Here is a 22,728-nt window from a genome sequence, read left to right as displayed (position 1 = left end):
CTAACTTTTTATTCTACTCTAATGCGGTAGTGGAGTAGCTTATAGTCACGTGACGTGACAAATTTGACACCTGTCAATAAATCAATCTCTACAGTTTACTTTCATGTTTACGTTTTATTTTGGTTTAGGAGAGTTCTAGATGTAATTTTGTATCACCATTGTTACAGATAAAGTTCTCAAAATAATGTGTTGTTGAGTTATAATTTAAATCTGGTAAAGTAGCGTGTGTGAGTTGAAAATGACTATAGGAACTGACTTAACAAAAAAGTAAGTGGAATCTCATCCTGTTTCACTGTTACTTAGTTTTATAGTCTTTTAGAAAGCAGCCGACCTACCCTCCTCAAGGAGTAAGATGTCAAAAATGCTTAGAATATGGCCATTGGTCATATGAGTGCAAGGGTAAGAGAAAGTATTTACACCGCACGTCCAGGTCGCAATTTTTAAGAAAGAAATTGAAAGAACAAGAGCAGAGCCAGACTGAAAAGCCTGGCGCAACAACAGCAGCACAACCTCCTAAGAAGAAATTAAAGAAACAAAACACTACTTCCCATAATACTGGCAGCAGTAGCAGTGATAGTTCTTCTGATTCATCATCATCATCCTCATCAGACTCTAGTTCTAGCAGTAGTGATAGTGATGATTAGTTTCATAAGATGTTTAATAATAAAGAGAAAATAAAACTTGTTTTTATTTAAACAAATATATTTCATTCAATAATTGAAAACATCAAGGTGAACTGAGAGGTTCTTTGAAACTTAACTTAAATGGGGGTCTAAGTTTTGAGGGTCAAAAGATAGAACTTCAAAGAGAAAAACAGATAGACTATAAAGTCAACTTTTAGGCATGCTGTTTTGCACTTGTTTTGAAGCCCTGTAACCACAAATGTTAATTCAAACTGGGATTGGCACTTCCAATGTCAACAAACCCATATTTAAGGCAGTCACTGTGTATCTTATACTCCATGGTGACACTTGGTGGTATATTTAGTAGTCGTTTTAAGGCATCTCTAATTTTAGCTATCATCACTTGATCTGATGAATTCCGATGCCAAATACTCAACAAATACTCTTGGTACCTAGTGGATACCACTACCCCACATATTTCATTACCAGCCTAAAAATTATGTCTTAAAGTTAAGTATCTCTAAAGTAAAGTTTGTGGATTGGCTACCATAAACTGTTCCCCTAACATGGCCATACAGAGGTTTTCCCAGGCTCTTCCAGCCTGCTCTTTTTTCACCCTTATCACCTAACAGTTCAACCATTATAGAAATCACTTTTAGTTACCATATAACCCAAACTCACCCATTTACCCCCTTTTTTATTAGCAGGATCTTCCCACATAGGTTTGATCCCCTTTTTAAATAAGTGCAAATCCCTATGAGCTGGTAAGTCATTTAACCTAATTATGTGTGAGTACAGAGCCCACCATTGTTCTACTGTACCCACCTGACCAACTAAGCGCAGTGCTTGTCCATAGTTTTGTGAACCTAGAAAAAAGGACTTTTCTGTTGGCAAAAACACTCTTTGGTTTTTCTAGATTGTAGACAAAAATGTACCTTGTATTTGAGATGGCCGTCTAGAGAACCAAAGGCAGTAGGGATGCTGCAGCCTGTGCTCACCTGGTGGGTAGTCAATAGGGCCCAAATCCGTGATATTAGGTCCAGTGTCCTCTTCGTTATCTGAATGTTCCTCTTGATGGTGTTTGAGTCTGATAATAGAGGCTATCAAGTAGCAGCACTTGATCTTGAAAATTTAACTCACGTGTCAAATTTGTTAGACATGTTGTACTTCGCGTTTAAATCGAATTCCATATAATACTTATATCACAGCTAAAGCTTGCTTGTAGGTTTGGAGCTTATTTTATTTAAAGAAAGCCTTCCTGCTTCCTGGAGCTAGCGTGACCTTGGGCTCTGCTCTCACGTTGTTCTTTCTTTGATGAGACGCGGATTCAATTTCCGGGTCTCACAATGAGGTAACTGAAATAGTTTCGTGTCAAGTATAAAGGGAACAACCCCAGGAATCGGTTTTAATTAACGATAAAAGGAAAATAATGGCTTAAAACGGGAAAATTTAATAAATATGCTGGTTATAAACAACAATATTTCAAAATACACATGGCAAGTGACAGTTTGGTTATCTGTCAAACTACATTGACAGGTGTCATTTACTGTCTGAAATTTTAGAGGTTATTTTCCTTTTTAGTTATTATTTTCTGAAAAATTCAAATTCTGACTGATTTTTATGGGTAAAATCGTGGTATTTTGCGTTATTGTAATGAAGTAATCGTTTAGTGTAAATTTGATCAAGTGGTCCAATTTAGTTGGACAAAGGATACAGGGCAGTCCTAAGCACCAAAGATTTTCCAGATAGTTAAACAAATATGGCCGACCAAATTGAGGATATAACTTTGTTGAAAAAAACCAACGTTTCCGTTCACGTCGACGAGGCCCTGCCGGATATTTTAGTTGTCACGTACGAATTCGGCCTTAGAATATTCAAAGGCGTCCTTTTGGACTCCACCAAAAGGTATGACAACCACCTAAAAATTAGTCAAAATACCTCAAGTATAACACTGCACTTTTAAAAACCTCACCTACTTATTTTTGAGTTTCTAAACTATAGTATTCTTTCAGAAATTTGCCATGCGGAATTCCTAGTTTAAATCCTGCATTTAATGTACCTAAAAACCCAGATGATGATCCATTGTATGCTGTCAATCAGAGGTTTGCCTATTTGGACCCCAATGCACAAAAGAAAAAAGTACAGGTTTGTGTGCTCATGTTTGTAATTTTTTCTTAACTGCTTAACTATTATTCACCATCAGTTTGGTAAAATTGTAGTGTATGACTGTAACTTTAAGAGGGTCTACAGAAAGAAAGCATAAACTTTGTGATTTTGCTTTGCACTTTATACAATTTACCATTAACTAACATTAACATAGATTTAATTTTATGTAAATGCAAGAAAGGGTCTGATACTATTTTTTTTTGTAATAGGCACCAAACAAATATAAAAACAGTAAAATGACAGTTAGACTACGTCCCAGACAGGTTTTGTGTTCAAAATGTAAAGGCATTTGCAATGAAAATTCAGGTAGAAGTCAAGAAACTTGTTTAAATTTTTTATATTAGTATTTTCAATGTTTTTGATACAGAAAATGTGTCTAAAAAACGGAAATCTCTAGACACACCCTCTAGTCCACCACCTGCAAACAAACGTGCAAACAATGCTCCTGTAACTAGGCAAGTTCTGTAACTTGCTTATTCACCACCTCATTTAAACTAATTTCTAAATAGGTCGGTTAAAAGTTACTTATCGGCAAAACGGAAACTCCGAGGCTACAGCCAAGATGAGCCGCCATCAGAAGACAACAGCAAAAAGGGCAAAAAAGAAAAAATGGAAGAGAAGGAACCGGCTACGGTGGAGAATCCCAACTGGGTGGATCCAGACACCATAAAAAAGCCAGTACTGGTCAAAACTGAGAGTGAACCCCAGGAAGATCCTTTGTTTATAAAGCATTCCGACGTACATTCCGAAAATAAACAGCCAGCACCTATTGAGAAGGATGTGGTTTTCCAGCAGCCCACTCAGACTCAAGTGTTAAGGGCTGCAAGGAGAAACAGGTCAGAAGAGAAAACATTGTGATTTTTTATGGGAGTTCTTCAAAGCGAGATTGCAGGAAGAAAAAAAGCAGCGAAGATAATGTACCTGACCAGTCAGGTAGTAGTGGAAGTTCCACTTTAGCAAATCCCGCCTCAAATACGCGAACCATTAAGATATCATATGGGCCTCAAGGAGAGGGGACCGTTCTAAAGATTCCGGCGCAAATAGGTTACTTCCTTTAACTACTTTTTTAGTTTATAGGGATTTTTGTTATGTATTTATACTTGTTTGGTTTAAAATACATTGATAATGCCTACCTTAGATGGTTTTTGAACCGTTAGTTAACTAATTAGTTTACGCTGATATGTGCAATATTAACCATTAACAGACAATATCACCGACGATGATTCGGAAGAGAACGTCAGTATACCAGCGCAAGGAGTCTCAGTTAAGCTGCTTAATGCTAAAGCTGCTCGTAAGGCGATGAAACGAGCTAAGAAGGAAGCAAGGCGTAAAGTGCTACTCGGTGGTAGTCCCCTTTATCTAGGTTAGTGATTTTGTTCTTAGTTTTTGCGGTGTAACATGTATCAGGTATAGGTGGAGCTTCTCCGAGGTATTTACCTAGTCCAGGGGCTTCGCCTCGATACACTCTAGGCGGTTCTAGTCCTCGGTATATGGTGGGGGCAGCGTCGCCTAGACAAGGATTAGGTGAGAATTTTGCGAAAAATGAAGTCCTTAATCTTGAAAGTGAATTTGTAGGCAACAATTCGCCTCGATACATGATTTCTCCTTTTGAGTTGCCCGTACCTCGAAGACGAAAACACAAAGTAAAACACAAGAAAAAGCATAAAGATGAAAAGGATCGGAAACACAAAGAGGGTGAAGTAATAAGTTTTGATAGGCTTGATTTTGATGATGTTGATGTTGGGTGCTTTGGTAGGTAAGCAGCTCAACTCAAGACGATACCAAAGAACAGTGCATGACCCAAAAGTTGTCAATCAACCTGAAAAGGCTGAACAACACGTACACGTCATGTACAACACAAGACGACACGACGTCAAGTTCTGACGAGCACAGCGACTTAGTGCCGGATTTTCCACCTCCAAATCCTCCCCTGATGTTGCGAATCAATGCCCAAACTCTGTCCAGTGCACCCGGAGCTGAAGGTAATTTTGTTTTGTTATTGGTTACACTAGCGCACAACTATTATTGTCCCGCAGGAGTTCGGTTGTTGGTGGGTGATGTGGTCTGGGGTAAAATTCACGGTTTTCCGTGGTGGCCAGGGAAAATTTTGACCATCACCAACTGTAACGCCCAAGGCCCTCAAGCGCACGTTGCTTGGTATGGTTCTTCTACATCCAGCTTAATGCAATGTGATCAGTTGAGTCATTACCTAGACAATTTCAAGGTAAGCCAACTAGATTGGTTTAATGTGTTATATGGCTAGCCTGTATGGGACACAGGTGCGCTACAACAAAAAGAAAAAGGGGCCGTACAAGGAAGCAATCAAGCAGGCCACCACCGAGGCTAGAGAAAACGCGGAAAACAGGGTCATGCAACCGCTGGGAAACTCACCGGCACATAACATTCTACCAGCCCAGGTGGTTCCACCTGCTTTGGCTTCGCCCCGAGAAATCGACGTAGCATCTTAAAAGGTAGGAGGAAAACAGTCTCATGTTTCTATTTTATCATCAACAGTGCGGTTTTCTTTGCAAAGTTGCCATTTATTCGTTTATTTACGGTGTTGTCGAGTTGTGGTCGTTATTTGCATCTACTGAAATCACAAACATTTCATCATTTTGCATTATATTTTAATACCCTGTACATATACGTTTTTAGTGTATAATATTGCTGGTAAATGTTGATTGAAGTGTATGTTCCTCACCTGTCCCCCCGCCCCTCTAAAAATTGTGTTATATGATACAATAATATATCTGTGATTTTATTCTCTTGGTATAGTGATAAGGGTTAAATAAAACGAGCATTCTTTTCTAAATCGTAATTTTTTTTCCACATTCATATTTGTGCGTTTCCATATAAAAAAGAAAAACTACTAGCTCCATTGTTTGTGCAATAGTAGTAGACGATCGTGCACGTCTTTTGTGCAATTCAACGCGGGAAACATTTCCTGTAAGTTTTCGTAACGCATCAGACTTAAACCGGCCAGTCCAAAGTAAGTGTGCATCGGATCCGGTCCTGAATTAACCTGAAAACCACTCACAATTTATCAGCTACTCTCCATCCAAACTAGAAGACTCACCCATTTAGAAAAACCTCCATACTTATCTTGAGTCATAAGAACAAATGCAGGATTCTCTTCAGCTTCAATAAACTGATAAGCATTGAGGATCTTAAGGGCCCCACCTGTCCAAAAAGAATAGCAAGTGTCTGTAGGCTTGTTAGGCCTACCATTAAACCCCACTTCAAGCCTAAACAACAACCAGCGTCGAAGACTCTTAAGCTGATCCCCAGTCAACTTGTCCAAGTTATTACTTAGAGCTAAAGAAGCAATGGCACAGAATGTTGATCCACAGTGACTTTCCAGGCCTGGACCTTGCCCAATACCACCATCATATGACTAAACAATGAAAAATCAACCACCTGGAGTTTTAAAGTTTGCTTAACTTACCACACTTTTCAGTATAAAGTCCACCATCCGATCCACATCTATGCCACTCCAATCATTCAAAATATATGAAATAGCAGCAGCACAGAAGACAAATCGCATGTCATTCTCTGCACCATCCAAGGCTCCTTTAAATGACCCATCTGGCAGTTGCAAGGCCTTCAAACCTGTGTGAACCTAACATTTTACTCCCCAGTAAAACCCTGAAAGGTCATACAACACCCAACTTACTCTTTATAATTTCTTTGCCATTGACATGACTCAAGTCATCCCCTAGGATTAGCAAGGCCAGCAAACAAGAATAAGTGGTGGCAATGTGACCCCATTGTAAGTGAGTCTTAGTCTTACTAGAAACATTAAGGGTTGTAGACCCTTGGAAGCCACTAACAGGTTCATCAGGATTGTTAACTTGAAGACCATACAGCCAATCAATCATTTGTTTTTTGCGTTCTTGAGGTATATTATGGATTTCGTTTAGCACATCTAGACCAGCAACACAAAAGAACATTATCACTGATCTGCAAATTGTACAAATGGTCTGAATCCTGACAGAAGATGAAAAGGGTGTTTTACCTGTTTGTCTCCATACTGGCTAGAAAGGATGGTATCGAATGGTTCAGAAACCTGCTCAAGTACTTCCTGTGCAAGTCCCTTTCGAAATTTAGGGTTGGAATGGTGCCCATCCTTTAAATTTTTAAGGAACTGGTTGAGTCACACAAGAACCACACCCAGAGTACTTTTGTCTAAATTGAAGTAAACCTTCAATGTGCGTACCGGCAGTTTTCAGTAACAAAACTAGGATATAATGATAATGTAAAATAAATACATTTTACCTGTGGGTGTGTATTTGAATTAAAATATTTCAATTTCAAAACAAAATCAAATAAAGTGTAACTGTCAGATCTGTGACATTTGATACATGTCAATCACTTTCGAATATGACAGAAAACAGTACAATAAAACGTCAACAAACCAAGTGGAGGACAAGCAAACGAGATTCACATCATGCATATTTTCTACCGTACTTACCGAAATGGTCAAACGTTTTGTTCAAACAGTTTAAGATTATACACACCCATTATATCATATACTTGAAATGAATAAAATACCACCAACAGATACTTTGTAATTTATTTTACTTAATTAAAATATTAGTAAAATCGGCTTAAGAATAAAATCACAGATATCATCATATCTCTCGTCGAATTCTTTGGGCGTTAATATGACACCCTTTTTTTATGAACATTAAAAAAACTAATTATCCGGCTTCTAGATAAATCAGTCTTTAGTCAATGATTCTGGTACAGGTTGCGCTTTTTCCTTTACGTCAATTTCCTCCTTAATAACAGCCGTTTTCATCATTGCATCACTACTCGTTTTGCTGTCTTCGCTAGCAAGACTGTACGAGCTCAGAGAACCTTTAAGAGATGACGTCCTAAACTCAGAATCTATGATTCTGACAGCTTTGAGCGTGGGAGTGCCTTCTTTATCCTCTATCACGCTCATAATCTCCATGGTAGCGGATTTAAGCTTGCTTTCTGGTGGATCCTGTAAAAACCATTGATAAAGATTGTTATGGCTAAAAAGTTGGTCATAGAACTTACGTCATAAGGACAGCAATGATTTACTTTACAAAGTTCACCCTGACAAGCCATCAAACACTCGCGTGGTAACTTTGACGAAGTCAAACTTTCCAGGCTGGAGTTGGGCTGGAAAAATTCCGGCTGAATAGTCACCTGCGTGACACCATTCTCCAGAAAAAACTCCTTTATTTGTTCGGCTATACCGTCGTAGACTTTGGGATTTTCGAAAATTAAATGAACTGTGGAAATTACTTTGGATGCGGTCAGCTGCCAAATATGAAAGTCGTGGACGTTTTTAATGTCCGGAAAGTGTCCCATCAAGTTTTCTTTCATTACATCTATGTTAATAGTGTCCGGGATGGTTTGCAATAGAATCATGCAACTTTCCTTAACTGGAATACTGTTCAATTAAAAAATTCTGCATTGGATATACGAACTTACTATAAGGATAGCTGAGAAACATGATGGCTGTTGAAGAAACCAGAGCAATAGCAGGATCCACAAATTTGGCCAAACTGGGTTCAATGAAAATCACAGTCAGTGAACAGACAATAACCATAAGGGCTCCGAATACGTCTCGGGTCATCTCCCATAAACCTTGACGTTTTCTGGATGGGATGATCTGTTTGCTTTTGCCGTTTACAACAACTTTGTTTAGCACCACATCACCACTTTCGGTAACGTAAAGAAAACTGCCTTGATGAAAGGTGAATCCACCGATGAGGAGATAACACAAACCATTGAGGAGGAGACCTGCAGCCCCAATACACAGTACCGACACTGGCTGATGCATGGCATCTTGATGGTCGATATGGACTAGAGTTTGGAGGGCCTCCACGTAAATGGAGAAGCAAAGGGAGGCGAGAAAGACGCAGCAAATCAGCATGGTGACCACGTCGATTCTTGTCCAACCGAATGTGTTTTTCAGTTTTCTCTCCTGTCTAGTCCGGGTTTGATTTTGTTTTTTGCCTTTCTGGTCCTGACATTCAGTTTTAAGGGTCAGCTCTTCGGCAGGAGAGTTTTCGTTTTGTTGTGGTGCAACATTTTCATACTGTAACAAAAATGTATGGTAATGATGGTTGTACCCAAGGACTGATCTCGTAATACTAAAAACACGTAACACTGTTTGTGTATGTATAATGAGGTTTGGTAAAAGACGAACGCTGCAAACATGCTAATTTTGGTCTGATATAATTAACAATCACGTTCATTGTTTTTTTCTGAGGTTATCCCGTAAATATATTCTATACGTTTTTAAACAGGGACGTGGAAATTATTTTAACAGGGACAATTTTACGGCTGATTGTATACGTTCCACTTAATCATAAGGATGAGAATTTCGCTTTCATTGCGTTGGGTTCTTATGTTGGATAAGTAAATGCCTTGCATACATTAAAACCGGTAAATTATTCGTCTATAGCGCAAGGTATTTAAATGATTTCATAAAACTTAATAAGGTTGATCATTTTAAAACAATATTGCTAAAACGTATTGCAAAAGTAGATTTTTGATGATAAATTGTGACACTGATGTAGTTTGATAAGAGTAGTATATTATTCAACGATCCTTTTATGAAAGTAATGATAATTCATGTAGGGGACATTTAGGCGAATGTTCCCAAGGGGATTATGGTCATAAAAGGACAGTACAGATCATATTTTGTCCACTGGTCATTCAGAACTACCAGTACCATTTTAGGATGTTTGTTTGTGTGTTGAATTGAATATTTTAATCGTGACAGCTAGTAAATGATATGGCAGGGCTCACTAAAGTATGAGAATTTCATACTTGGCTGATAACTTTGATTAACCAATTTTAAACTTGACAAACCATATAACGATTAATGGCTTGACCTATGTCACGCATGACTGTTGGAATGAGATATTAATTTCAATTAGTAATGGAAAATAGTTCATAGTCGGCCTTATTCGTGACATTGGTTGACTTACAGTTTTCCGGACGTCCAAAACGTGTATGAATAAATCACTTCATGAATACACACGTAGTATGACTTACCTTGATGGTGGTGATACACCCGACTAAAGCCAAAATGTTGCACAGCATGTGGTAAGAGTCCATCAGCAATGTTAGTGCGTGCGTAAGGTGACTGACAATCAGTTCGACGATGAAAAAGAGCACCGTCAATGTCAGCACTACGTACAGTTGAACCGGTTGGAGTTTCCGGAAAAAATCCTTGACAGGCATGCTGGAGCCTCTGCACACCGAATATGGTTGTAAACAATGAATTGTTGGCCCAGCCTGTAATGAGACTAATCAATGTTTGGCGTTTTGTAATCAAAAATTAGCTGCTTATCGTTTTTAGTTACCTTATTCAGATACTGTAGCTCAATCTTAACAAACGTTATCTAGATGGGTCTAAAATTGGTATTTATTGGGGCCCATTGTTGACCTAATCATCTAAACTAACTCAAGTATTTTCAAAATTGTGTTTATGCTTATAGAGGAGGTATTTAAATATGTTTCCGTCTGGGACTGCCTGATAACCGCTCATTAGTCATATTATCTAGGTAGTTACAATACTGTTTGAATATACAGTAAATTGCTTTTTAAAGCGTAGTTTTTTGTGGTAATTTGTGCAAAGCAAAAAATTTAAAGACTTAAATTTGATATCTCGAAATCAATAAGTACGCATATATTTCTAAAAATATCACACAGAATACATTCCAAATCGCTGCAAGGTAACTAAAAAAATATGAAGTTTTTGTATTATGAGCGTTAAAGCCCACATCACAGAAGAGTAGGTAGTTTGTGATTGGTCAGAAACCTTTTAGTTTGCTGCTTTTTCTTGACTAATCACAAACTACAAACACTGCACTTTATTTGTATTTTTTGAGAACTTTTTAGTTGTACATTTGGATAGCCCAGTCCTTACCAATACATATCAAGTTCACTGTGGGTCTAATCAAGCAATTACTGTTTGTTATACCTATCAAAGCATTTGTTGCCGCTAAAAGGAAATTGACCGGAAATTTTCATTTATCTAATTACACAGACTCATTTTTGTATCATTCAACCTGCATGTACAATAAAGTTGCTGGTAAAGCAATACTTACCAAACAAAAATGCTTTACTGCACAACTTCTGATACTAAATAACAACTGAAAGATCGAAATCGCCCCTATTATTCTCGTCTTATATTGTTTATATACTTAAAGAAAGATAAACGAAAGGTTTAACGTGTTTGTGGTGGTGCTGTGTGGAAAAAAGGCTTAGTAATAAAATGTGTGTCACTGGCATTGTTACAGACTTCTTCAAGTACGTGAATATTTTACTGTTGTTGACGACCTTTTTAATTGTCAAATATAAGCTAATAATGAATTTATCTTATATAATAGTACTACTGCGAAATTGTTGCAGCTAATTGTTGGTTTTGTACGGTTTTATACAAAACTAGGCCAACGATAACACGTGAATAATTCGAATTTGACTCGTTTTTACTGGTTCAACCGCGAAAAATATCTTGTTTTTTTTCTTAAAGTTAGTTTTCATCCGGAGATGACCAGGCGAATTTTTAGGTTCCTGATGCAAATGATTATTAGGCACCCAACAATGAAATTTAAATAAATTATTAGATTTTAATGCGTGACATCACTTAAATGAGTTTATTAGGAATTTTGTTTTGATATACTGAGGGATGTGTTCAAGAAAGGGGCTTGGGGAACAATATTGTTAATCTGAGGTGCAAAGAACCGGTATGATACCAACGACCCGAACTCTGCGGGGACGATTTTTGGCATGATAGTATGGGCCATTGCCCGCCAATTACCATAAACTGTTTACAACCAAAAAATGAACGTGGGCAGCTAACTAATATTCCGTAGGCCGGGAAAAGTTTTCACTCTGTTTAGCAGCGACGACTCACGCAGAGAAAGTTTTTCCCGTGTGTGTATTTATTCGGTCCATCACATCTTCATATCTCACTTTGATTGTTAGCCAGGGTAATAAGTAACAAATTATACATGGATCTGAAATATCCTTGGAGTTATTATTATTGTTCTACGGTCCTTCTAAGTTTTTATTAAATGAGGAAGTAATTAAGCTTATTTGGTTTAGATTTATTGCCTATTATTCAATAAGTTGTTCGTAAAATGTTATCATCCTACTTTACTGCATTTAAGTGCAAAAGAAGTAAAAGTGACGCCGTGAAACTCACCTTTATCTTCTACACGCTGCCAAGACCTACATAGAGAAATAATCTACAAAAAAAAAATATGAAGATGAATTACGATGAGCACATGCTAATCAACAGAAAGCCAGCAGGAACGCACCTCTCACTCTTCAACTAATCGGCTTACTGATTTGTTTGTAAACGAATTTGCGGGTCGGAGCGGTCCATGCCACTTCTTTCTGGCTGTAGTTTTATTATTAACCGACTCCCCATTTGGTTGTCATGGCCGTAGCGCAAGGTTTGATTTGGATTCCAAAATTATTTTCAGCACAACTGCCTAGATTTGTTAGATGGTGAATTAGTACTATTCCCACAATAAATAATTTATGAGGTCTAAACGAAAAAATCACTATTAAAAAGTGTTGTATGGTTGTATTTTTGTTTTGTCTGAACTTAACAATCGACACTTTTAGAATTTTCGTCGTTTGATTATGTCCGGTTTCCAGTTAATGGGATGAGTTTCCTCAGTAGCTGTGTCATCTTCTTTGTAAATTTTAATAGTTTTATCTGCTTCGGTGGTGATCAGACGCGATCCAGAGTTGTCGAAAATCATGGAGAAAATTCCCGCTTCACTGTCCATTGACCCAGGTTGTACAGGTGCTTGTAACCGCTGGAAGTTATAGCCTAAAACCCACAAATACATTAGAAACTGTCCAAATTAGTGTGGTGCACACATACCTGTCCTCCAATCCCAAAAGTGCATTGTACCATTATCACCTCCTGAAACTAGCACACTTTCAGCATTAACTGCCAGACAGTTAATGATAGCATTATGTCCAGACAAGTTCTGTATAAACTTTCCATCAGGACATTTCCACTGTTTTATATTGTCTGGGGAACCAGATGCAAACATATTCCTGTAATTACCAAATGTCAAACACCCCCCATTAAATCTTGTAAAGATATAACTTACAATGTTGGATGAAAAACTAAATCCCTGACACTTTTTTTGTGGTTAGTCAAGGTGCAAATGGATTTTCCTGCTGCCAAGTCCCACAGCCTTATGGTAGTGTCATGTGACCCAGTTATAACTTGAGGTTCTGATGCTTGGGTTATTACCTTTGCCACTGTATGTGTGTGACCTGTCAAAACACCAACCCATTTATTAACCACCTCTAAGAATCTAGTTCACAGTGTCACTAACCAGTTAAAGTGTGAATATTAGCTTTTGTTCTCATATCCCATACGCGGGCGGTGGAGTCTCTACCAGCACTAAGCAATACATCAATAGTTGGATGCAATGCCAATGAGTACACAGCAGACAAATGTCCATGATAGTGCCTAATCACTTTATTGTACTCCAAGTCCCAACATTTAACTTGACGATCTTCCCCACAACTGAACAAGTATGGATGTCTGGCACTGATTGCCAAGCCACGCACAGTACTAACATGACCAGTTAATGAAACTTTTAATTGTCCAGAAGCCAAATCCCAAATTTTGATAATTCTATCTGCTGCCCCTGTGGCAAACCACTCATTACCAGGCTCTACTGCCACGCAACGCACCCAACCCAAGTGACCCGCGATTACCCTATACAATTTCCAAGGTGGGTGCCATTTAGGTTTTGGCATGGTTGGTGCCTTTTTAATAATATTAGCCAACTGGTTTTGGTTGTTTTGTTGGTTTCTTGTGACCAAGCTAGTGTCAGTGTATGGTACTACAGCACTTTCACTAGCAGTATTATCAGCATCAGTGCCTGGCGGTGGTGGATTTGGGCCTGCTTCAGCTTCCCTTAAATTTTTCATAGCTTGCATTTTTTTAACATCATCAAACACTAAACCATAGAAGTCTCGTGCTTTAATAGCCCGTCGCAGTTTCTCCCTACAAGTTTGAGCGTACTTAAGACTAGTTCAAGGTGTAAAATAAGGAAGAACTTACGCCTTTTCATCCACTGGGGGTAGCATCCCCTGGTTGGCTAGAAACATGTCGTGAGAACGTTTCAGCGATCTAAACACTAAGGTATGTACGGAGTGTCTTTGCACGTCTTCGGTCGTCATTTTTAGGCTTGTTTTAAACCTCTTTAAACAGGAAATTCAATGTTTTTCACTATTTTGTAGGGAAAACACAAACTTAACACATAACCTTAGTTTTTGTCAGTTGTCAAACTCATGACACTACTGAGAATATTTGCTACAGCAAAGGCGCTCTGCTTGTTAAGAAATAAAATTATTGGTATTATTTTCATAATACAACAAGTTATTTTGTCATTAATTTTACTTTTTTTTTAAATTAGTATAATGTTCTTTTATAAGGTTTCAGAATGAACAAACAAGGTATTAGCTAAAATATTGCCCACTTCTGTAAGGAGTTAAGCGCTTAAGCAACTCGAGTTAGCTGCTATTTTCTACACGCAATCCTAAATTGGTAAAGAGCGCTTGCGCAATAAGCAGCTAGGGCACTTGTCAACTTGTCACCTTTTAAACAACCTCAAGTAGGGTGCCAAAACCCAAAAACCTAGAAAAGGGGTCCTTGGTCATTTAAATTAAGCCGAAAAGCAGATAGAATGGCATCCCAGTTTTTCAGGAAAATCGTAAGTAGGTCCCGTTGAGTTAAGTTTTACGTTGTCGATCCAGCTGTCGCCCTGTCCTAACGCGTTCCTGTCCTTTCCCTAAAATTGTGCGAAATGTCCGGTTTTTTTGGTGCTAAAAATTTCAGGGAACTTTTAAACGGTTTGGTTAAGTTTCTTGCTAGAACCCCGGTCAAGGGCGCCCCGGACAACGTCAGAGTCGTAAGTGTTATATAACCCAAAGACCAGTAAAGTTTTTCTAGGTTATGTCACATGTCTGTGAAAGGAGTGACCAAAATCCTTTAATGCTCCCCCATGTTAACCAAACTTATAAATTGACCTTTCTTTGAAATTGTCGCGTTACTTTAAGGTTGCTTTTAGGTGGCAAACAAACCCCTTGGCACCCGCTTGTACAGTGGGGAGGTCAAAAAATGTACCCTAATCCCTGGTGACGGTATCGGACCTGAAATATCGGCGGCAGTTCAGCAAATATTTGCTGCTGCCAATGTTCCTATTGAGTGGGAGAGTGTGGATGTTACCCCTGTTAGAGGTCCTGATGGCAAGTTTGGCATCCCCCAAGCAGCCATTGATTCAGTCAACAGGTATTCATTTATTCTGTGTAAAGGATCTAATGATAGAAAGTAATCCTTTGTAGAAACAAAGTAGGTCTGAAAGGGCCCCTTATGACCCCAGTGGGCAAAGGACACAGATCTCTCAATTTAGCCTTAAGGAAAGAGTTCAATTTGTATGCCAATGTGCGCCCTTGTCGCAGTTTGGAAGGTTATAAAACACTGTATGACGACGTTGACGTGGTGACTATTAGAGAAAACACGGAGGGTGAATACTCTGGAATTGAGCATGAAATTGTTGATGGAGTTGTGCAGAGTATCAAGCTTATCACTGAAGATGCTTCCAGGAGAGTGGCAGAGTTTGCTTTTCAATATGCCAAAGACAACAACAGGCATAAAGTCACTGCAGTACACAAAGCTAATATTATGTTAGTTATATGGTTGAACAATAATTTGGTTAGGGAGTGTCTAATTAGGGGTTTTACAGGAGAATGTCTGATGGGTTGTTTTTACGGTGCTGTCGCGATATGGCTAAAAAATATCCTGAAGTCAAGTTTGAAGAAAGATACTTGGACACAGTGTGTCTAAATATGGTTCAGGACCCTTCAAAGTACGATGTGTTGGTAATGCCTAATTTGTATGGTGACATTTTGTCTGACATGTGTGCTGGACTGGTGGGTGGTTTGGGTCTAACACCTTCTGGCAATATTGGGCTTAATGGTGCCCTATTTGAGTCTGTGAGTTTTGTTCAAATGTTCTACAAACTTGACACTTAATGAGTGTGGTTTCTATAGGTTCATGGTACTGCCCCTGATATTGCTGGACAGGACAAAGCCAATCCTACAGCTTTGTTACTATCCGCGGTAATGATGCTCAGGTATATGCAATTGACCCTTTACGCCGACAGAATTGAGAATGCTTGCTTCCAAACTATAAAAGAAGCAAAATATTTGACTGGTGAGCTATTAGGGTTCTCAAAATGCCAATTCACTGTTTTTTTTTCTATGTAGGTGACTTGGGTGGCAAAGCTAAATGTTCAGAGTTTACTAAGGAAATTTGCAGCAAAGTTTAGGACAATTTGCGGAATTGCCGCCCTTTTAGGTTATCACGTAAAGCAATAAGGTTCAAGGTCGTCAGAGGGGTGGCTCCGGTTAATTAAGGGGGCGAATAACCCTGGCTGCTCTTACCACTTAAGCCAAAAAGAAACCTCTTTACCATTAGATTCTATTATTTATTTTTTAATTGTTTTTTTTTTTCGCTCATTTGTTGTGTATAGTCTTTTCTGCGCATACACAAATCTCAAACTTTGATAGTAAATATTCAATAATTATTGTAATATTTATTAACAGGCATTGATATAATAATAATAATTGTCATTGTGTCGTCCGCCATTACATAGCTTGTCCGAACCGAATTTTTTTCAGTATTGTTTGAAAATGCTCTTCAATTTTTACGCGTGTGATTTTTAAGTTATTTTCTGATTTATTGTTCGTAAATAAATAAATTATTGAAGTACAATAAAACGGTTTTATCTTTGGCAACCTTTTTTGTTCTCTCAATTTGGCCTTTTTAGTCTGGCAACTTTGCTAATAAAACTGCTTATTAACTCCCTTTACACTGTTTTACTTGTATATTGTATACATATCCCAAACTTTGTGTAAAGTAAAAACCATACATACTGAAATAACGGGTGTTCAATAATTATTATGGTCAGGTCGTCTATGGATGGCAATTGTCACAAAAAGCGTATATCTTAGATAACGTTGCAAACAATTATGACAGCTGTCATTTCAAACCATATACGAACTTATGCTAAAACCACAGCCAACTACGACCATAACAATTATTGAACACCCGGTAACTATTTTCTATTTTTACTGTAAAGATATTTCTTGTCTTTTCTTTCTTTAAAAATAAAACAAAACATACGCACTGTTTAGACGTAAATTCTTTTATTTTCACGTAATATAATCTTTATAAAGTGGATTTTACCAAAACATTCAGGTTAATACGAGCTATGAGAAAATCGTCATCAGGTAAAATACGCTAGGATAACAAAAAAAAAATCTTAAGCTTACCTTAAAACGTAATACATTATATAAATTACAGCTATATGCAACATATAACGTATGTAACGGATGTTCAATGAAGTAACTTTTTCAAGTTTCATTGGACACGCGTTACAATACAGGCGTCGGATAAGTTATCGAGGAGATTGCTTTCTAAAACATTTATTATTGTTCTTTAGTTATTAATATGTTTTTTTCTTTTGAAAAATAATCTGGAAAAAATAAAATTCCTGCTCTATTATTGTAGTTTGTTGTGGACGTTGACTGTGTCTAAAAAAATACCACAATAAGTACGTTATAGTAGTAATAATAGAGGAGTTTTTTTTAAGTGTACTGAATGTAATAAATTTGCATCTACGATTTGTTTCTTTAAAAGCTAGAAAAACACTAAACAGGAGAATTTTATCGTACGTCAATTATTTACACAGTTATAGACACTGTCCGAACAACACCGTATTGCTATTACTATTTATGATAAAACCTTAACCGCGTAATAGAAAAATAAAATTTCACTTCTAAAAAAAAACAAAAATACTGAACAAATTTGCATATACGAATACGTAAAAAAAAACCAATTCCTGTCCTGGTTATTTAAAAAAAATATTGCACACAATATGGATTTTCAATCTGTGGCCGGTATTAATACGTACACATCGACTCACAACCAATAAATACCATCTTATTATCAATATTATTTTATGTAAGGGATTTACATAGACGGAGGGGTTGAGGGGGGGGGGGGGGGGGGAGAGCAACACGGCATTCTATGTACACACATAAATTTGATATAATATTCCAGCAGCAGGATTTTTTTAAGCATTACATTACTTATTATTATATACATGCGCACAGACACACAGCTTAATCAACAGTCCTGAATATTAACAAAACGAAGTTTTAAAACTACCAAGTAGAGGAGATTAAACAGGACATCCAGAGAAAGTAGTGTATTATTAAAGCTCAATTTCAGCCCCTGTATAATACTTATTTACTGTTATCTACCAAAAACAATACAAAATAGACTTGTCAAGCAAGAAGATGGAAAACAAATTAATCACAAAAACCCGCCACGCTTTAGGATGGCAAGGTTTATTAGTTGATTTATTTATTAAAAGTTGTTACCGTGACGGTATCAAATACCAAGGCGAATGAAAAAGTCTAATCTCAAGATATGATGAAGTTTTTAAACAATTTCCAATTATTAAACAACATTTCCCTATTACAATAACATTAAACTGTATATTATACTTACAATAGTAATCCTTTCATATACATTAAAAACAGCAAGTGTCCCACACTTTGCAGGAGGACACATGAGTATCATATTTTACATTGATGAATATATCACAAATTCAATAATTAATTAATGAATACACCGCTTTTACAATCACACAACTATAGTTACACGCACATTCGCACCACTTATTATAAAACATTTTAGGGCTTCTCTAAAACAAAAATAACTAAATTTGCATATAATATGTGGATGTATGGAGAAGTGGAGGGGCGGGGGGGGAACTTACAAGATAGAGCAAGAGGCCGAGCAACAGCTATTGTTACCTCCTTTGCTTTTCTGTCGTTGATCTGAAAAAGTACAAAAAATTATGTATTTTTTAAGCCAATTTTGTCTATTGACGTTTCAAGTTAAAATCACAGCACCAGTTGAACTAAAATCGGGCAACACGTTCCTAACCTAACATTATAAATAATATGCCACTGTCACTGTCAAAATCAATGTAAACAAAGGGAGAAATGACAGCTGGAATAACCGAAACTGTTTTCAAAACTGATCACCAGAGGGAGTATCTCTTATATTGAAACGCCAATAGTCTACATGTGTAGTATTTGCCTAAATCTCTGCACAATGGATAGTTTGTGATTGGTCAAAAAAAAGCAGCAAGCTGAAAGCTGCCTTTTTTGACCAATCACAAACACTCCCTGGGCTAGTAGCAGTGACCTAATAACTATCCCTCCTTTTCTATATTCTATTATTTAGTTCATAAAAGAGAAAACAGAAAACCCTACATTTCTGCACTGACATGAGGCAATGTGGGTAACAAAAAAAGTAGTTTTTTTAAAAATACTCTCCAACAACACTTTTTAAATCACAGATAAAGCCTAAATTAAACAGTGGTTGGTTATTAGGTGTTATAGAACAACAATTATTGAACCTCATTCCACAGTAGATAAACTGATTCCAACAATATCTTCATTGTTTTATGATCATTAAACATGGGTTATCACAGTAAAATAACAAGTTTATTGCTAACCATCCTTTCATGGGTTATTTACCATTTTAATGACCCTAACAAAACTGTTAATTTTTAGCAACCTTAAAACCCACAACCATTTAATTGGAATGGCACATCATTGAAAGGAATTTCAAGCTTTTTATCTCTTAATTACCCATTTCTCCAGCTAATGCACTAGAATAATTTTGGGAAGGTCAACTTTAATTAACAGTTTCTTCCTTGAGCTATTTCCTTATTGTAGGGAAACTCACCATGTGAATTTGGTTCTGGAAGATTTTCCCTGGGCACCAAATGCATTACGGTGGTTTTTCCAAAAGGCAGTCCTAGAGCTCCAAGGGTCACGTTGCTGTGCAAAAATCGTCCTTGATAAATGAGTCTAAGTATTTCAGCCTTTGATACTGCTTCTTGGCTCCAGTCTAAATTAAATTTTGTGTGTTAGTTTTGTTTTTTTCTTTTTTTTAAGTGGAACTTACCCTCAGGCCAGTTATCAAACACATGCTGAGCAATGTCACCAGCTGAATCACTGGGACTAAACAGGTACTCTTTTGTCTTACCACTTACCAGAATTAAACGTAAATTTATCTGAAAAATGATTGAATTTGTTAAAATTCAAGTGGCCTAATGTTACAACTAGTAAATTAATTATAATTAGATTACTCAATGTCCAGTGTGGCAACTGCTTAAGGATCAATTATAATTATTGAGGTCAGGCTCTGCAGCCTACATGCAACTTTTAGCAAAAATAATAAGTAACAAAGCGTTTCCTCATCATTGCAGCTTCCTTTTTTAATTTAATTAATGCAGACTTCAGAGTTTTGACCTCAAAGATTCAGTGAAAGTTTCATTTTTAAAACCCACTTGGACATGAACACAAACAGAAATAAAGTGTAACAATAATAAGAGTAATTTTCCACCTTAGTGGAAGAGAAAACAAATCTGACTAGTGACAGAATAGCAAAGTAAACAGACGAGTAGAACAAAAAGGGTGAAAATGTAGGTCGCCTTATGTCTTCTAATCAGGTTTCTAGCCTAGAAAGGAAAAGGGTGCGGTTGGTTTATCGTCGGGATTCTCACCTTGTCCGCGGGTATATGCCTGTTAGACATCGTTATCTACCAGTGGGGCATTAAATCGAATTGTTTTCGAAGCAGGAGAACCTTGGCCAAACTAATTCAATTCACTCATTTCTACGGACCGAAGTTTGACAGCGCGCTCTGGCAGGATGATTCAGGGGCCCAGCAAAACAAACATCTCGCAAGTTCGCGTGGCCCCTTCGCGATCGGCCGGAACGATTCGTCGGTGTCGAGGGCCTCACCAAGTACCCGAGGTACGCACGTTTCTGCCCAATTTTCGCGTTTTTATCACTAGAATTTTGCAAATCGTAAACACAATGCGATCCACTGCGGGCAGACGACAAATCGTTCTCTCCAATCTGCGTCCGCGCACGCTTGCGCACTTCCTCTTTGGTTGTGGGGACTCTTCTTCGTATTTCGCTGTCCTCGTCCTTTGTTCGTTTTCTAGTGACCTTCGATTTGTCTGTCCCACTTTAGCTCGATTTTGACAGTTATGTTGTTGTACGCTGCCCAGAGATGGCGCCTCTCGTCTCATTAGACAATTTGCCAGTTGCCATCATAAAAGTCATTTGTCAATGTCGTTACCGTTTTGATGATAATCCCGAAATTGAGGTTAAAGGTATTAACATTCAGCACAGTCGTTTATCCAAAGTGTTCAAAACAATCGAAAAAATCTCTGGAAAATATGGAAGGAGAACAACCACAATTTTCAGTTTTCAAGACCGTCCTGGCCTATTCGGTGTTTATTCTGGCTTCTCCGGTGCTCACGTTTTTCTTCACTAAATTCGCATTTTTCGAAGGTAATTTACATCCACGTATCAGTTAAACAAATATTGTAAAAATCTCTCTTTTAGGTTTTCTGGGTATTTCCAGTACGTCCAGTAACGTATGGTCTGCCGTATTGGCAGTGGTAGTGCTTCACGTCGCTCTAGGGCTGTATATACATCGAGCTTATTCTGAAGCTGATAGAACTAAAGGTAAACCCAGTGAGAAGGTGGATTAGTCATGTGATCTTTATGGGAGGTTTGGGAACTTTCTGTGTATTCATATGAGGCTGTTTTCAGTATGTGTGAGGTCTATTTTCTCTATCTATTAAGGTGTACAATGGATGTTTGTAGATTATGTAGGATTTATTTTCATCAGAAACCTCATTTGAGGTATTGTTATTGATTAAGTAAATATGCAGTTAGTTGTCTCATAATAGCTGCATTTTTTTAATAAAATGTTTTGTACAAGTGTAGTAGTGCGCTAATTTTTGTGAGGGAACACCTAAGCAGTTCTTTTAATAATATATTTTCACTTGTAAATAAATATGGGTGGGTTAGGCCCCAATATTGAAAAACGTTTAGGCAAACTTGTTTTACAATAGGGTTATGTCGGTTTTAACACTGTATTAAACACTTAAAATTCTATTATTCTGTTTGTTTTAATTTGTTATATTATGTGACCATTTCTTTGTCAAGTGTTCTGAAAAACAACAGTCAGATTGCCCACCTCTAGTTGTAAATAGACTTTATTTTTCATATTTATATATTTACAGAAGATTAAAAAATATATTAAAACAATATTACAATAAAGATACAGCAAGAAATAAAAACAAATATTACAATTCCTAGTTGTAACTATAAAATAGGCCTAATATAGACTCAATCATTGCACTGTAACATTTGTAGACCTTATATCTTAATTATTAGTTGAAACACACACAACAGAGGGCCCCTTATAATTAAAACATTATAAGGAAAATGGTCAAAACCCTGAACTAAAATCAATATAATCTAAATATATATTGAGCCAAGGTTTACTCATTTTGGTAGTTGATATGTGTAATACTACTAAGTTGTTTGCATTTTTTAACAAAGTTTTAATTAAAACTGAAAAAAGCTTTCTCAAACAGGCCACTTGGGTTGATGTGTCTCTGGGAGAAACTATGATAATAAGCCTTCTTCATTTCTCTGGACCCTTGGATAAAGCTGCAAATAATTACGAGCATCAATGTTGTTTGATCGTAAATTGTCTTGTTGAATTTTCTTACCCCCAATAAGTTTCGGGGCACATAACCTTCCTTGTCTCCCAACTTGGACCACCACCACTCCCTCTCATTCTCATCTCCTTTTCGTAGGACTGTAAATTGTTGTCCTGCTTTAAAACTCAGTTCGTCCGGTTGTTGAGCTGCGTAGTCAAACACTGCATAGGCGGTTCCTCCATTTAAAATTCCTAATTTTTCCTGTACACCTGTAAATTGCCGTTTCATT

The 22,728-nt window shown here is 37.3% G+C and overlaps 10 protein-coding genes across 19 annotated transcripts in view; 4 read left to right on the top strand and 6 right to left on the bottom strand.

Moving 5' to 3' along the window:
• Positions 1-78: 78 nt before the first annotated feature.
• On the top strand, positions 79-700 carry LOC145735222 (uncharacterized). The gene is made up of 2 exons (XM_081989038.1): positions 79-267; positions 320-700. Exons 1-2 carry the CDS (start codon positions 239-241, stop codon positions 642-644), a joined length of 354 nt encoding a protein of 117 aa, XP_081845164.1. The 5' UTR covers positions 79-238; the 3' UTR covers positions 645-700.
• eIF4EHP (eukaryotic translation initiation factor 4E homologous protein) lies at positions 682-2,101 on the bottom strand. The gene is made up of 6 exons (XM_081989032.1): positions 1,764-2,101; positions 1,559-1,710; positions 1,305-1,489; positions 1,171-1,248; positions 926-1,113; positions 682-870 (listed from the first exon to the last, which is right to left on the bottom strand). The coding sequence occupies exons 1-6, from the start codon at positions 1,811-1,813 to the stop codon at positions 831-833; spliced, it is 693 nt and encodes a 230-aa protein (XP_081845158.1). The 5' UTR covers positions 1,814-2,101; the 3' UTR covers positions 682-830.
• Positions 2,102-2,189: 88 nt separating this feature from the next.
• LOC145735203 (uncharacterized) lies at positions 2,190-5,601 on the top strand. The gene is made up of 12 exons (XM_081989012.1): positions 2,190-2,528; positions 2,636-2,768; positions 2,999-3,095; positions 3,157-3,244; positions 3,299-3,625; positions 3,682-3,833; positions 3,994-4,152; positions 4,203-4,313; positions 4,365-4,489; positions 4,546-4,771; positions 4,826-5,013; positions 5,069-5,601. Exons 1-12 carry the CDS (start codon positions 2,383-2,385, stop codon positions 5,255-5,257), a joined length of 1,941 nt encoding a protein of 646 aa, XP_081845138.1. The 5' UTR covers positions 2,190-2,382; the 3' UTR covers positions 5,258-5,601.
• betaggt-I (geranylgeranyl transferase type-1 subunit beta) lies at positions 5,590-7,119 on the bottom strand. Its single transcript, XM_081989026.1, has 5 exons — positions 6,805-7,119; positions 6,463-6,749; positions 6,235-6,398; positions 5,866-6,183; positions 5,590-5,811 (listed from the first exon to the last, which is right to left on the bottom strand). The coding sequence occupies exons 1-5, from the start codon at positions 6,912-6,914 to the stop codon at positions 5,659-5,661; spliced, it is 1,032 nt and encodes a 343-aa protein (XP_081845152.1). The 5' UTR covers positions 6,915-7,119; the 3' UTR covers positions 5,590-5,658.
• Positions 7,120-7,344: 225 nt separating this feature from the next.
• ZnT77C (Zinc transporter 77C) lies at positions 7,345-12,117 on the bottom strand. Of its 4 annotated transcripts, XM_081989022.1 has the most exons (5): positions 10,889-11,047; positions 9,831-10,073; positions 8,256-8,865; positions 7,832-8,206; positions 7,345-7,769 (listed from the first exon to the last, which is right to left on the bottom strand). In XM_081989022.1, the coding sequence occupies exons 2-5, from the start codon at positions 10,017-10,019 to the stop codon at positions 7,510-7,512; spliced, it is 1,434 nt and encodes a 477-aa protein (XP_081845148.1). In that variant the 5' UTR covers positions 10,020-10,073; positions 10,889-11,047; the 3' UTR covers positions 7,345-7,509. The 4 variants fall into 4 exon arrangements, with proteins under 4 accessions (XP_081845148.1, XP_081845144.1, XP_081845146.1 ...); XM_081989018.1 differs by lacking the exon at positions 10,889-11,047 and adding an exon at positions 11,989-12,117 and having other exon boundaries at positions 7,586-8,206; XM_081989020.1 differs by having other exon boundaries at positions 7,586-8,206; positions 9,831-10,029; positions 10,889-11,034.
• A 238-nt stretch (positions 12,118-12,355) lies between these two features.
• Tango4 (transport and golgi organization 4) lies at positions 12,356-14,121 on the bottom strand. The gene is made up of 5 exons (XM_081989014.1): positions 13,885-14,121; positions 13,148-13,827; positions 12,917-13,085; positions 12,682-12,860; positions 12,356-12,627 (listed from the first exon to the last, which is right to left on the bottom strand). The coding sequence occupies exons 1-5, from the start codon at positions 14,001-14,003 to the stop codon at positions 12,413-12,415; spliced, it is 1,362 nt and encodes a 453-aa protein (XP_081845140.1). The 5' UTR covers positions 14,004-14,121; the 3' UTR covers positions 12,356-12,412.
• Positions 14,122-14,377: 256 nt separating this feature from the next.
• On the top strand, positions 14,378-16,604 carry Idh3a (isocitrate dehydrogenase [NAD] subunit alpha, mitochondrial). 2 transcript variants are annotated; one of them, XM_081989025.1, is made up of 6 exons: positions 14,378-14,536; positions 14,894-15,114; positions 15,168-15,509; positions 15,569-15,818; positions 15,876-16,038; positions 16,092-16,604. In XM_081989025.1, the coding sequence occupies exons 1-6, from the start codon at positions 14,510-14,512 to the stop codon at positions 16,151-16,153; spliced, it is 1,065 nt and encodes a 354-aa protein (XP_081845151.1). In that variant the 5' UTR covers positions 14,378-14,509; the 3' UTR covers positions 16,154-16,604. The 2 variants fall into 2 exon arrangements, with proteins under 2 accessions (XP_081845151.1, XP_081845150.1); XM_081989024.1 differs by lacking the exon at positions 14,378-14,536 and adding an exon at positions 14,572-14,734.
• A 407-nt stretch (positions 16,605-17,011) lies between these two features.
• On the bottom strand, positions 17,012-20,855 carry UBL3 (ubiquitin like 3). The gene is made up of 4 exons (XM_081989036.1): positions 20,477-20,855; positions 19,876-19,984; positions 19,654-19,818; positions 17,012-18,734 (listed from the first exon to the last, which is right to left on the bottom strand). Exons 1-4 carry the CDS (start codon positions 20,504-20,506, stop codon positions 18,670-18,672), a joined length of 369 nt encoding a protein of 122 aa, XP_081845162.1. The 5' UTR covers positions 20,507-20,855; the 3' UTR covers positions 17,012-18,669.
• Positions 20,856-21,050: 195 nt separating this feature from the next.
• LOC145735221 (vacuolar ATPase assembly integral membrane protein VMA21 homolog) lies at positions 21,051-21,883 on the top strand. The gene is made up of 2 exons (XM_081989037.1): positions 21,051-21,273; positions 21,328-21,883. Exons 1-2 carry the CDS (start codon positions 21,066-21,068, stop codon positions 21,474-21,476), a joined length of 357 nt encoding a protein of 118 aa, XP_081845163.1. The 5' UTR covers positions 21,051-21,065; the 3' UTR covers positions 21,477-21,883.
• Positions 21,884-21,970: 87 nt separating this feature from the next.
• ASPP (Ankyrin-repeat, SH3-domain, and Proline-rich-region containing Protein) overlaps positions 21,971-22,728 on the bottom strand; it is a 66,400-nt gene continuing 65,642 nt past the window's right edge. For all 6 annotated transcript variants that reach the window (XM_081989006.1, XM_081989007.1, XM_081989010.1 and 3 more), the window contains 2 exons: positions 22,509-22,708; positions 21,971-22,446 (listed from right to left, as the gene is read on the bottom strand). In XM_081989006.1, the coding sequence (XP_081845132.1) occupies positions 22,402-22,446; positions 22,509-22,708 (245 nt within the window). In that variant the 3' untranslated portion in view covers positions 21,971-22,401. The remainder of the gene's footprint in view (positions 22,447-22,508; positions 22,709-22,728) is intronic.

This window comes from Ips typographus, linkage group LG11 (assembly GCF_016097725.1).
Source record: "Ips typographus isolate SLU linkage group LG11, UJ_Ityp_2.0, whole genome shotgun sequence".
In the NCBI taxonomy this organism is placed as follows: Eukaryota; Metazoa; Arthropoda; class Insecta; order Coleoptera; family Curculionidae; genus Ips; species Ips typographus.
The sequence above is the reverse complement of the archived record's forward strand: the minus strand, read 5'-3'. Positions and strand labels throughout refer to the sequence as shown.

Bases quoted from the DNA above. Each gene is read 5' to 3' on its own strand.
- LOC145735222 (XM_081989038.1), top strand. From the start codon at position 239: ATGACTATAGGAACTGACTTAACAAAAAA. The intron at 268-319 runs GTAAGTGGAATC...ATAGTCTTTTAG, and splicing joins GGAACTGACTTAACAAAAAA to AAAGCAGCCGACCTACCCTC.
- eIF4EHP (XM_081989032.1), bottom strand. From the start codon at position 1,813: ATGGAATTCGATTTAAACGCGAAGTACAACATGTCTAACAAATTTGAC. The intron at 1,114-1,170 runs GTAGCCAATCCA...CATAATTTTTAG, and splicing joins TGTTAGGGGAACAGTTTATG to GCTGGTAATGAAATATGTGG. The intron at 871-925 runs GTTTGTTGACAT...TTGTGGTTACAG, and splicing joins AGTGACTGCCTTAAATATGG to GGCTTCAAAACAAGTGCAAA.
- LOC145735203 (XM_081989012.1), top strand. From the start codon at position 2,383: ATGGCCGACCAAATTGAGGATATAACTTTGTTGAAAAAAACCAACGTT. The intron at 2,769-2,998 runs GTTTGTGTGCTC...TTTTTGTAATAG, and splicing joins CACAAAAGAAAAAAGTACAG to GCACCAAACAAATATAAAAA. The intron at 3,245-3,298 runs GCAAGTTCTGTA...ATTTCTAAATAG, and splicing joins AACAATGCTCCTGTAACTAG to GTCGGTTAAAAGTTACTTAT.
- betaggt-I (XM_081989026.1), bottom strand. From the start codon at position 6,914: ATGGGCACCATTCCAACCCTAAATTTCGAAAGGGACTTGCACAGGAAG. The intron at 6,750-6,804 runs GTAAAACACCCT...TACAATTTGCAG, and splicing joins GCCAGTATGGAGACAAACAG to ATCAGTGATAATGTTCTTTT. The intron at 6,399-6,462 runs GTAAGTTGGGTG...AGGTTCACACAG, and splicing joins TGGCAAAGAAATTATAAAGA to GTTTGAAGGCCTTGCAACTG.
- ZnT77C (XM_081989022.1), bottom strand. From the start codon at position 10,019: ATGCCTGTCAAGGATTTTTTCCGGAAACTCCAACCGGTTCAACTGTAC. The intron at 8,866-9,830 runs GTAAGTCATACT...TTTTTGTTACAG, and splicing joins GGTGTATCACCACCATCAAG to TATGAAAATGTTGCACCACA. The intron at 7,770-7,831 runs GTTCTATGACCA...AGGATCCACCAG, and splicing joins TTGCTGTCCTTATGACGTAA to AAAGCAAGCTTAAATCCGCT.
- Tango4 (XM_081989014.1), bottom strand. From the start codon at position 14,003: ATGACGACCGAAGACGTGCAAAGACACTCCGTACATACCTTAGTGTTT. The intron at 13,086-13,147 runs GTTAGTGACACT...GTGTTTTGACAG, and splicing joins TAATATTCACACTTTAACTG to GTCACACACATACAGTGGCA. The intron at 12,861-12,916 runs GTAAGTTATATC...TGGTAATTACAG, and splicing joins TTAGTTTTTCATCCAACATT to GAATATGTTTGCATCTGGTT.
- Idh3a (XM_081989024.1), top strand. From the start codon at position 14,630: ATGTCCGGTTTTTTTGGTGCTAAAAATTTCAGGGAACTTTTAAACGGT. The intron at 15,510-15,568 runs GTTAGTTATATG...GGGGTTTTACAG, and splicing joins GTACACAAAGCTAATATTAT to GAGAATGTCTGATGGGTTGT. The intron at 16,039-16,091 runs GTGAGCTATTAG...TTTTCTATGTAG, and splicing joins AGAAGCAAAATATTTGACTG to GTGACTTGGGTGGCAAAGCT.
- UBL3 (XM_081989036.1), bottom strand. From the start codon at position 20,506: ATGTCTAACAGGCATATACCCGCGGACAAG. The intron at 19,819-19,875 runs GTAAGTTCCACT...AATTTAATTTAG, and splicing joins GTTTGATAACTGGCCTGAGG to ACTGGAGCCAAGAAGCAGTA. The intron at 18,735-19,653 runs GTGAGTTTCCCT...GTACTTTTTCAG, and splicing joins TCCAGAACCAAATTCACATG to ATCAACGACAGAAAAGCAAA.
- LOC145735221 (XM_081989037.1), top strand. From the start codon at position 21,066: ATGATAATCCCGAAATTGAGGTTAAAGGTATTAACATTCAGCACAGTC. The intron at 21,274-21,327 runs GTAATTTACATC...TCTCTCTTTTAG, and splicing joins TAAATTCGCATTTTTCGAAG to GTTTTCTGGGTATTTCCAGT.